The sequence below is a fragment of the Nansenia antarctica genome (assembly GCF_963989245.1).
Source record: "Nansenia antarctica genome assembly, chromosome: 7".
Taxonomy (NCBI): domain Eukaryota; kingdom Metazoa; phylum Chordata; class Actinopteri; order Argentiniformes; family Microstomatidae; genus Nansenia; species Nansenia antarctica.
Window position 1 is genome coordinate 2,746,672 of NC_137677.1, and position 12,525 is coordinate 2,759,196.

General features: G+C 42.8%; 1 protein-coding gene across 1 annotated transcript; it reads right to left on the bottom strand.

The window, feature by feature from the left end:
- Positions 1 to 372: 372 nt before the first annotated feature.
- On the bottom strand, positions 373 to 11,910 carry LOC308162137 (uridine-cytidine kinase 2-A-like; the record flags this gene model as incomplete). Its single annotated transcript, XM_080536253.1, has 7 exons — positions 373 to 1,683; positions 2,650 to 2,698; positions 2,968 to 3,065; positions 3,479 to 3,621; positions 4,155 to 4,251; positions 5,362 to 5,521; positions 11,803 to 11,910. The coding sequence occupies 7 exons, from the start codon at positions 11,908 to 11,910 to the stop codon at positions 1,547 to 1,549; spliced, it is 792 nt and encodes a 263-aa protein (XP_080392379.1). The 3' UTR covers positions 373 to 1,546.
- Between the last annotated feature and the right edge of the window lie 615 nt (positions 11,911 to 12,525).

Below are 12,525 nucleotides of genomic sequence, written 5' to 3' on the forward strand. Positions count from 1 at the left end.
TGGTTTAACACTAGAAGAGCCGTGAGGGGGTCACGGTGACCCCTGTGAGTAAAAAATAAATTTTATCTTTGCATTCGATCGAATTTCAGGACCCTCCTTTCATGACTTTTCCTAGATATGTGCGTTCTACCACCCCAGTATGCTTACATTTTCAAAATCGCCCTCTAGTGATCTCTGTGTGTAAATAGCAGATTTACATTCTAAAAAGAAAGGGGGTCTATTTGACCCCCCAGGTGGCTCTACTAGTAGGTAAAATAGGCACGGCTGTCGAAGTGTTAAAAGAACGGGCACGAGGGCAGTGAAGGAACACAGTTTATTTCTCTGGTGGTCGTCACTATTACAGGAAACCAGGTGAAGATTTGATTGATGAAATCGACTCAGTCTCAGTGTTTAGGATCTTAAATTCATGTTGACACCAAATTATTTCCAGAATGTATTGTATGTAACAAGCAAACACTGTGATTGGAGAAATCCAACTGAAAAGTTATCTGAGTGTACAAGAGCGACATCAACACCGTCAATACATTATGTACAACTATAACAACACTGCTGGAATCACGTAAGCAGGGTTTTTCTTCAAGGATAATAAAAAAAAAGAAAAAAGAAAAACTTGCATTGATCCATTGAATTAGTCATGGTTAACAAAGGCAGCAAAACTGTTTGGGGGACCTGTTAAGATTTCCCTTCACTTCGCTCAAATGGGAAAAAGTGGGCTTGAAGTAATTCACAGTTTTAACTGACACTTCACACAATTTCTCTGTTTTTTTTTTTCAGGCTTCCTCCTTGCCATTGCATAGCATAGCATAGTTCTGAGAGTGGCACCTGAATATTAGCTTCTGAAAACAGCTACACTGCATTGGCTGCACAGCGGCGAGGGATATAGGGTGGAGAGTCAAGGAATGAAGTAAAGGCCGTCCCTCCGTCATATCAACCATCACAGTGCTCTCAGCTATTCACTATACAGTACTGAGATGCATTTAGTTTTACATTTTGGTTCATGATGATTTTGACTGACAGTATATGTGTGTGTGTGTGTGTGTGTGTGTGTGTGTGTGTGTGTGTGTGCGTGTGTGACAAGCACGCCAAGTAAACAAACATCATAAATCCAATTCAGCAACAACACAGGCAACCATGGCCAACCGAAAATGCAATGCACAGCAGTGCACAGCAGCAAGGGCGTGAGCTCTACCAAAATGTACCTGGTACCTGTATTCCTTTTTTTATTAAACTCTGCTCATAAAGGGGGAGATGCCACCGCCCCCACCCCCCAAAAAGAAAAAAAAGGAATCCAGAAAAACAATTGCTTTGCCTTTGACCTGAAACGATTCTTAAACAAGGAGGAATTAATAATTTTTCTCCCTCCAAATACATTGCCTCCTCCGGTCAAGAAAGACAATATCAAATGGTGGCCTTGCAGCTCTCGCTAATGAGACTCTTCTGGTTATTGAGTACAGTGTGGCGGACAGGCGGTATTTACAGGTGAGCTCTCCCGTACTAAATGGATCCCCCCTTGGTCCCTGGCGTTGAAAGAGGTGCAGCGATGTGGTCAGTGGGGGCGACTGATGGACTCCGACGACTGCCGTTTCCGGGGGGCGCTGTTCCCGTTTAGGCAGCCGTTCAGCCGCTTGGTCAAACCACCAGTCAGAATGTCCTGGATGTGCTGAACTATGAGGTTTATGGCAACTGGAATGAGAAGAGGAGAGTAAGCGTTGAGAGGACATCAAGTGAGTTTCAATCCTGTCTTGTCCAAGAACTGAACAATACACAGCAACATGGGGAGGCTACTTGGGATATTGCTAGTCGGTAGTAAGACTGTTACTAAGTTAACAAATTGGATGAGTGATGAATGTAAGAGGTGATATATGGATGCTTTTTTATTTCTTTTTCTTTTAATTTTATATTTTGTCCTTTTCTCTGTATTATTTTTGTTTGATGACAGCAAGACTTATTCTGTGATATTGTTACCATTTTATACAAAAGTTGTATAAGTCAAGAAATGTGTTGACCAACATGAAACATTAAATAAAATACTGATTTAATCTACTATTTCGGCCACCCCACATCAACTTTTAGCAAATCGCTGTGGGATAGTGGCAGAGAGGAACCACTCTCAAATTCATAGAAAGGAGATATAATTGTATAAATAAATAACTTCAATAGTGCTGGGCCTTCAAACCCTTGTTGATAAGATAAATATACCAAATGACCTTTCTATTCCAAACCAGAGACAAGCTACTTTGCCCGGGGGATGTTTCAGCCCATCCAGTCCTCTTAACACAATATATAATACATATACGTCACAAAATCAAAACAAACACACATGTCAAATCAATGTGCTGTGGAGGTCACAATATCTCATCAATATCTCTCAGCAAGTGTACCGATGCAGGGTAAGAGACAGGATCGATTTGCAATGTCACTGACAATAAAGGTGACATGACAATGGGGACCAAAAATGCAACGCACAGCAGTGCACAGCAAGGGCGTGAGCTCTACCAACATGTACCTGTATTCTTTATTTTATTCAAATCTGCTCACAACGGGGGAGATTGCATTTTTGGTCCCCATTGTCATGGTCCCCATTGTCATGTCACCTTTATTCCAGGAATGAGTCAGTCAGTTTATGTTGACGAATGAACAATGACTCACCAAGATTATCAGCTCCTCGAGGAATGATCACGTCAGCATACTTCTTTGTCTGTAGGGTTGAAGAAAAAATAGCAATGTGAATTCAATCACAGAAATGAATTGACCCACGGGTAAATGGTAAATGGTAAATGGACTGCACTTATATAGCGCCTTTTTGCTGCTCCAAAGCGCTTTACAACGGCCTCTCGTTCACCCATTCACACACCAATGGCGGCAAGCTGCCATGCAAGGCACTGTCCCGCTCACTGGGAGCAATTTTGGGGTTCAGTGTCTTGCCCAAGGGTGCAAGAGGAGGAGGAGTCATAGCTGTATACTCACAGGCAAACAGAACTCCTCAAAGGCAGGCTTCACAAAGGTGATGTACTGCGCTAGCACTTGCTCCAGGTCCCGTCCCCTCTCAGTGATGTCTCGGAGCACTGGGGAGCACAGGACACATCCAACGTAAGCTGTCACACGTCTAACTTAAACAGCCTGAGGAATACAGGGCCTGTAGTGAGAGGATTCTGCTTTTTCAGTTCACAACACAACTCGTCACGTTAGAATTATAAGGTTCTATCTCCATTTTTGTCAAAATTGAGTTTTTTACATAATCTGATCCATTAGGTGTTTATTAATGCCCGTGTGGTGTTATTTTTAAAATGTTGACATTTTTGAGTTAGTAATTAATAAAATACAAAGGTTCCATCTCACAGAACATAATGGAATGTAAAAACTTTGGCGCTCAATATCTCTGAACTGCCCTAAACGGAGATAGAACCTTATCATTCTAAACGGAGATAGAACCTTATCATTCTAAGCTCACGATTAGTGTCAAGCCTACGCGTTTCACCTCTGCGCGAGAGCCTCGTGTCGGCGTCTGTGTCCACAAACAGCTTCATCCGGAAGACGTCCCGGATCTCCTGGGAGTAGAACATGAGGATGCCTTCGAACAGAACCACGTCAGCAGGATACACCGTCACAGTCTCCTCTTTCCTGAGACACCAACCAGGAATGAATGAATGAATGAATGAATGAATGAATGGTCTTTATTGTCATTAATACAGTACAGGTACCATACAACGAAATTTAGGAGGGGGGGCTCCCCTGGTGCTTGGAAAAAAAGACTAAAAACAAGAAGGGAAAAGAGCTGGTTTACATAAATAAAGGCTATGTACACTATCTACTATACTATACTACTATACTATACAATAAAACACTGTGCTGTACTCTATGCTATGCTATAAATATCCTAACTTTTCCTATATCTGAACCTATATGTACACAAGGGTTGTCATATTGCACATAGTATTGTTGCACATTCATTTAAAGTGTCGCAGTTTGCAGGTTTGAAATGTTCACAGTTGTATTTCAAAATGAGTATATAATGAGAGTAATAGATGAACCACAGGAGGAGCATCCTAACAGTCTCACTAGACTAGAAAGTCTAGAAGGATAATGAGATTATATTTCATACAATGGTTCCCTCAACACAGCAGTGCATTGTTGGATATTCACGGACCACTTACCTGGAATGGGTGACAAAGTCATACACTGGAATCTGCACCGTTTTGCCGCCCATGATGTCCCATAGAGTTTTGATGATGAGCTCGTTATCAAACGCATCTAAAAAGGGAGAGAAAGCTAAGTGGTAAAAAGAGAGCCAAAACCATGGCTCAGACACAGCCTGCAGCTACGATGGATCATTCTAGATCTAATCTCTGCTAGAGGTGACAAGTTTCCATAGCCACCAGAAAACTGGGCGGGCACCCAACCCCACAACAGATGACAGAATTACAGACATTCAAGGCAGCTGCAATGACTAAGACACAGTCATCACTCAGACTGCACCAAACTCAACCAGAGTGAGAAACTCAGATAGACATTGCAGGGTTCGACAGTAACGCTGTTTTACTTGCGCGGAGCAAGTACCGGTAAAACATTCGCTGGGTTTGTTTGCGCGAGCCCGACGACGCTGCTGGATCCTGGATATGTTTACCTGTGTGCAGGAAGAACAACAGACGGCGCAGGTGCGAGACCAGACTAGATGATCGTGGGGTGAAGATATTATCAAAGCGGACAGGTGATCGACAGGCGCGTACGCTTTGATAATATCTTCACTCCACGATCATCTAGTCTAGTCTCGCACCTGCGCCGTCTGTTGTTCTTTCTGCACACAGGTAAACAGATCCAGGATCTAGCAGCTTCGTCGGGCTCGCGCAAACAAACCCGGCAAATGTTATACTAGCTCCGGGCAAGTAAAAAAGGCGTTACTGTCGAACCCTGGACATTCGAGAGAAGCCAGTCATCAGGGATGAAAAGACTGGAAAGACTGGAAAACCCTGGATCTTCTGTCAGGTGTTCTGAGGTAAATAACCCAAGAGCGTGGCCTGAGGTGGCCTAGCGGTTTAGCACCACGGTCTACGGTGCACACACATATGACGGCATCGGTTCAAATCCGGGCCATGCCCTGCTGACATTAGTTTTACATTTTGGTTCATGATGATTTTGACTGACAGTGTGTGTGTGTGTGTGTGTGTGTCAAGCACGCCAAGTAAACAAACATCATAAATCCAACTCAGCAACTACTATACAGGCCCCTCTTCTGTCTATCTTCACTATCTCTATCCAATAAAATGACAAATATGAGTGGGACTGCTCCACTCAGAAAAAAATAACCAAGAGCAACAATATATAGGGAACAGGGATGGATAGGGTAAAGATTACTGTACATACCTGGGTGGTCGAAGTTGAACTGGCCCTTCAGAGACTTGGCCTTCTGTTCTGGGGTGAGGACCTTGTAGAAGCTGTCTTGGCTGAGAATGGCCACCTGGCGCTGGTGGTGGTCAATCTTGTTCTGGCCAAGAAGCTCCATGATCATACTGCAGACAGACGACTGACCAGAGGGGAGGAATAGGAGAGGACAGGCTGTTAAAGAGTCTGTCTGTCTGTCTGTGTCAGTTATCCAAAGTAAGTTTGTGACGTTAGAATTACAAGGTTCTATCTCCATTTTTGTGGATCTGATCCATTAGGTGTTTATTAATGCCTGTGTGGTGTTATTTTAAAAATGTTGACATTTTTGAGTTAGTAATTAATAAAATACAAAGGTTCCATCTCACGAAACATAATGGAATGTAAAAACGTTGACGCTCAATATCTCTGAACTGCCCTAAACGGAGATAGAACCTTATCATTCTAAACGGAGATAGAACCTTATCATTCTAAACGGAGATAGAACCTTATCATTCTAAACGGAGATAGAACCTTATCATTCTAAACGGAGATAGAACCTTATCATTCTAAACGGAGATAGAACCTTATCATTCTAAACGGAGATAGAACCTTATCATTCTAAACGGAGATAGAACCTTATCATTCTAAACGGAGATAGAACCTTATCATTCTAAACGGAGATAGAACCTTATCATTCTAAACGGAGATAGAACCTTATCATTCTAAACGGAGATAGAACCTTATCATTCTAAACGGAGATAGAACCTTATCATTCTAAGCTCACGAGTTGTAAGTAACACATAGATGAGTGGGTTTGTTTACTCCCAACAGGTTTGAACCTTGTATAAGCTAACCCTCTTCAAAATATACCTGTTCAACATATAAAGCTGCCTTTACTACATGATCATCTGGAGCTATGAATGTGTCAGAAATAAGAGTGGGCCAATTGAAACCATTTGTTGTCAATATAAAATATTATTTTTTGTCCCTGACAAACAACATCCAACTACTCTTGTGGTGTGATGTCATGTGGTCACCCTTCATGGATTCCACCTGGCTACACGAAGGAGTGTGACTGGAAAGGGCATTTGGCCAAGACACATAACAATACACATGGGGGCACACTAACACACACAAACAGTGATACAATACACACATTTCCAAAGCACAATGCTTGTTCAGTCACCAGTGTCCCACCCTGCTGAGGATACAGCTGTGTACACTAAAATCAACCCAATTCCAAGGCAAACAGAGATGGAAATGATCAAATAAATAATAAATATAATTCATTGTCCATACTAGTCTTGCCTCGGGGGGGGGGGGAGAGTCTGAGGCACATGACAGTAGACAGACAAAAGCTTTGCAAGTTGGTATTCTTCAAACACTACACCTACACATGGCGCCAGTGGCACGACTACAATGATAATCAACCTACTCACAAGGTATGCGGTCAGCTCTAGGCCTGACTCGGGGAAGACGACGCCCCTGCCTTGCATAGTCCCGTGGGCGGCGCCATAACCAGGCGCCACAACCAGGCAATTCTCATGATTGGGCATGGGACACAAGCTCAGGCTTGATCTCCCTGTAGCTGGCCGCCTTAGACGAGGGTGTCTAGTGTTGAAAGGCCGAAACACCCCATGATTCAAAGGTACATTACTGATGATGTGTCCCGAAATGTAACATCCTCCCCATGTCTGAGATACAGCTCCCATGCCACTCTCAACATCAAGGCAAACCTCATGTGCGAACCATCCACTGGCACAACGGACAGTATAACACCACGTCCCGTGTTTCATGATTCTGCTCTTCATAGAGTTCAAAACCCAGAGATGACATGGCAACATAGTCATGTAATCGCAAATGTGAACCTGGTGTTGAAGAACAGCAGAGGGATAATGCATGACGCAAACTAAAGTAGTTCAGATGGTTCTCCCTTGAAATAGCTCAGACATGGCATAAAAACAAGGAGCAGAATCAATTGGGTCCTGAAATAGCTGACTGCAGGAACAGCTAAACGATGTCCAAGCAGATGGGGAAATCTCACGACGGCCAGCCACAGCCACAATAACTTCTTTGATGAGACTCACTGTATTAAGCTTTCACTGTGTTTTAATCCATACTGAACATTCCTTTCTAAGCTCAAGTCCCCCCCCCCCACCCCCAGCTGAAATGCTACTCAGTGGTGGTTACACTGAAATCCATTCAAGAAATAATCTACAAGCTTGTTCAAGCCTCCAAGGCTTGGGCCTTAGAGACGCTACACACACACACACACACACACACACACAGACTCACAGACTCCACAGTCCTAACTGCAACTCTACACTCTTCATTTCCCCATCAACGTTTGGCAGAAAAAACACTACACAAACAAACGCTACACAAACAGGTGGCTCTACTGGCAGTTTCTCTATTCCGTTTGGAGTGTGTCATGAAACCAGGAAACGTAATACACAGAACACTGTCTGGTGGACCACGACTCATATTTGCTTTAGGAAGTATTTCATGGTGTAATATTAATCTTAGCGGATCTACTAAGCAAACATGTCGGAGATCCCTCTGAGAGAGTTGTGGTCTTACTCCCTTTCTTGTGAAAAATGATCGTCCTAGTTTCTTACACTTCTTATGTTAAGCAAAGTCTAAACAGTCTAGTTATCTTACGCTTCAGAAACATGACATCTACTCTCTCTACATGTGTCCACCAAGTCTCTAGAGGACAAATCTTAACAGTCTAGCCATCTGCAGACTTGCTTGACAGGTTGTTTGGATCTTTAACGTGGCAGTTGATGATGGCCAGTTTGGTGCATGTGAGGTTCCGGAACTCTCTCATGAGTGCCAGTACTCAGGGTTGAGGTGGGCTCCAGGTGCAAAAGGAGGCTTTCAACATCTTTACCATTTCACCTTCCGACTACGGGGCGGCTGTGTCTCAGGAGGTAGCGTCGCCGTCTAATGATCACAAGGATGGCAGATCAGCGGTTCGAGCCCCGGCTGGCCACATGTTGAAGTGTCCTTGGGCAAGACACTGAACCCCAAAATTGCTCCAAGTGAGCTTTCCGGCGCCTTGCATGGCAGCTTGCCGCCATTGGTGTGTGAATGTGTGTGTGAACGGGTGAATGAGAGGCCGTTGTAAAGCGCTTTGGAGCAGCTTTGGAGCAGCAAAAAAGGCGCTATATAAGTGCAGTCCATTTACCATTTACCTCAGCCTTTATTAGGGTGGCTGGTGGACGTGTGCATCCCAGTCCAGAACTAACGCAGGGCTATCAGTATTAAGCATGGGCAGACACAAAAAGCCTGCCTCTGGCCAATGCTGACTAAACATTCCCCTGCCCTGCATCAGTTCAAAATTCCTTTGTGTCACTAAAAGCTAAACTGCAGTTTACCCCTGTGATTCCATTAACAGCCATTGAGAAGCTTCATTATGTCCAGTCGCGGCAGGTTGCAGCAAACTTACAGCCTAAAGAGACACTGCTGCTCCACACTATGAGGACAACGTATAGCTGCAACTGGGCAGCATATAAACATTGCTTCCACATTCAAGATTTCAAGATTACTTGAAGTATTTCAAGAGCTGTTTTGTGGTTTTAGCCTGTGGATATGATTGTTGTATTCATTTCGTATTGATCTATGTACCCTTTTGTTGTGCAGCTATTTATTGTGTTATTATTGTCTATGTTGAAAAAGACACACACAGACTTCCCATGGGAATGTTGATCCTCACTATGTCCTTCAAGACATTCATTCAAAACCTTATCGGAGACTAGAAGACACAATAACGGAACAGTGCAAGGCAATAAGCGGTTTCCCAGGCAGGCTTGGCACCATCTCAGGAAGTGACATACACAAACAGAACCAGACAATCCTGTGGAGTGGATGATGGGGGGGGGGGGAAGAAATCGTGACGTTAGAATTCTAAGGTTCTATCTCCATTTTTGGTCAAAATTGAGTTTTTTTTACATAATCTGATCCATTAGGTGTTTATTAATGCCTGTGTGGTGTTATTTTTAAAATGTTGAAATGTTTTAGTTTGTAATGAATAAAATACAAAGGTTCCATCTCACAAAACATAATGGAATGTAAAAACGTTGACGCTCAATATCTCTGAACTAATCCTAAACGGAGATAGAACCTTATCATTCTAAACGGAGATAGAACCTTATCATTCTAAACGGAGACAGAACCTTATCATTCTAAACGGAGATAGAACCTTATCATTCTAAACGGAGATAGAACCTTATCATTCTAAACGGAGATTGAACCTTATCATTCTAAACAGAGATAGAACCTTATCATTCTAAACGGAGATAGAACCTTATCATTCTAAGCTCACGACATAGTTTGTCACATGATCACAATTTGCCTACATACTGTAAATAAAGTAAAATACAAGTCCAATTACCTACACATATTATTAATAAGGCTATTGTCATAGTGGCGGCTGTGGTACAGGAGGTAGAGCGGGTGTCTAATGATCACAAGGTCAGCAGATCGGCGGTTCGAACCCCGGCTGGGGGGACACATGTCGAGGTGTCCTTGGGCAAGACACTGAGCCCCACATTTTTCCCAATGAGCGGGCCGGCCAGCGCCTTGCATGGTAGCTTGGCCGCCATTGGTGTGTGAATGTGTGGGTGAATGAGAGGCCGTTGTAAAGCGCTTTGGAATAAGGCGCTATATAAATCAGTCCATTCATTCATTCATTCATTCTGATACCAACTGTCATTGTGCAAACGGGTAGTAACATGAGTCATGACCATATAACACTGTAGCCTACAATACAAACGTAGGCTATTTTGTGAAGATATGACATAACAGGCTCGTCAAATATAACTTGAAAGACCATGCTGTCGCTTTGCAAGTTTAAACAGACACCAAATGAATGATGTATGCGACTATAGAATGGATAGAGCCGTAAATAAAGTACGCCTAGGCCCTGTGTCTGTCTGATTAACACTAGCATCACAAACAGTATAGGCCTATTTAAAAACCTATACTGTATGTATTAAAAACAATTGCATATCATAAACCAGTTGGTTATGTTATGTGATCACGTCATTGTTTAAAAGCATATCCCAAAATGAACCGGAACTGTGCCCAAATATAGCGGCAAGTGGGATGGCTTATTACATGACGTCCAGACTCCACGCCTCCCGGCTTTGGGAGGTAAGTAGTAACATATCCCCCCAGCCTGGGCTGCTGACCCCATTCCTCTGTATTGTATTATGGCGGATAGATAACCTAACGCTTTGCCAGGTTAGGTACACGGCAAATCAGCTGGGGCCGGTTGATGCGTTTGCAAGTCCACAACAATGGACTGAATTCAATGGGCCTATGAATGAATGAATGAATGGTCTTTATTGTCATTGATACAGTACAGGTACCATACAACGAAATTTGGGAGGGGGGGCTCCACTGGTGCTAGGAAAAAAATACTAAAAACAAGAAGGGAAAAGAGCTGGTTTACATCAATAAAGGCTATATACACTATCCACTATACTATATACAAATAAAACACTGTGCTGTACTCTATGATATGCTATACATATCCTAACATATTCATATTCATATTCACAGCACTCAGGAACTATCAATATTATTCCAATGTAGACTCAGAGACATGACAGCCAAGACATTTCTACAGCCACGACCCCCCACCACCACCTCCACGGTTTATGAAACGGGTCTCAATTTGTAGAATAAAAGACGAATGTCGCGACTTGGATTGTTTTGTTTACTAATACTATGCTATTGTTTTCCAAACAAGAGTGACTCGTTTTGAATAATAATGACATTTGAAGCCCAGCAGAGAGCTTCTCCCGACGCTTCTAAACTGCTGAACCCGAACAAAGGGCCGGAATATAAATCTGTTAAATAGCCTCAGATAATAAGACAATGATGGGTGTTAAAAGGCAGTACATCTAAAAGCGCGTTTCTTTTGTTGGGCCAAGCAAATCTAGATATAGGGCCTATTTGCTTTTCTATGTGTCGGTTTGGCAAACATACAACATTCTGTTTCTTACATGTCTTTTAGAATCGAGTAGACTGATGTTATTCTCAGAAAGGTTGATCACAAAACAAAACAAAATAAGTTGTAAAAAGCTAAATTAATCTTCTAGGGCTTATGAGCGGCCTCTAAACAAGGAGTCAATGCTAAAAAATACATTACGATTATGACAATCTTGGTGGGGGTATGGATGTGAACAGTCATTCAATACACAGGGCTAACCTATAGTGTCTGTTTTTGGTTTTCATACAAACAATATATTTGACTCATTATTGGGGTGACATAATGATTAATCCACGCGGATTCCCAGATGAGCGTCATCTTTCAATTTCAACCACGTTGACAATTCACTGTTATGTCGCTTGACTGTGTACGTGTGTATCAAAGCCAGCCCAGGACATTTTCTTTGACTTAATTCACATTAAAATGTTTAAAATGCCTTATACCTTGCCGCTGGCAGTCCCTCCGGCAACCCCGATGAGGAAAGGCTGAGGCCGGTTCACAGTCTCGTGTTGGGCTTGATTGTCCAGCCGCGTCTCGCTGTCCCCTGCCATGCTGTCTCTGGGCGCAGACAGACAGACGCTCAGAGGTGCTTTTTGCTTTTTGCTTTTGCTCACATCGCTGCTCCTCCTCCCATCTCTTCCACTAGTTATGCGGCTCTCTGATGCTGAGTGTGCATGTGGACAAATCGACACGAACCCGTTTTTTTTTTTTCCCTGATCTGAAAAACACAGAGCCATGCATGCACTAAATCAGTATGGAAGCATATAGCTGACTAAATTCAAATGCTAATGCAGGCATGATAATCGCTCACCTTTCGGCGAAATTCGCCGTTTTGAATCCAAAATAGGTGACCTACATTTATTTATTTTTTAAAATCTTGTTATTCTGCATGTGACCACCACTAGAGTAAATCTAAAAGAAATCAGATATGAGCACATGGAAGCTAATTTTTCCACCAAAAAAACTTTCCGCCGGGACCGCCTAGCAGGTTCCGGGTCTCGTATCCTTCTCACCTTTTTCACCCCGACCCATTTTCATGCCTGATAATGCGATATGAGATTGCAATTGCATGTTCCACTTTTTGCATGCATTCTTTCAGACAATATTCAAATTCAATTCTAATGATTTGCATGCATTTGAATTTGAATATTGTCTGAAAGAATGCA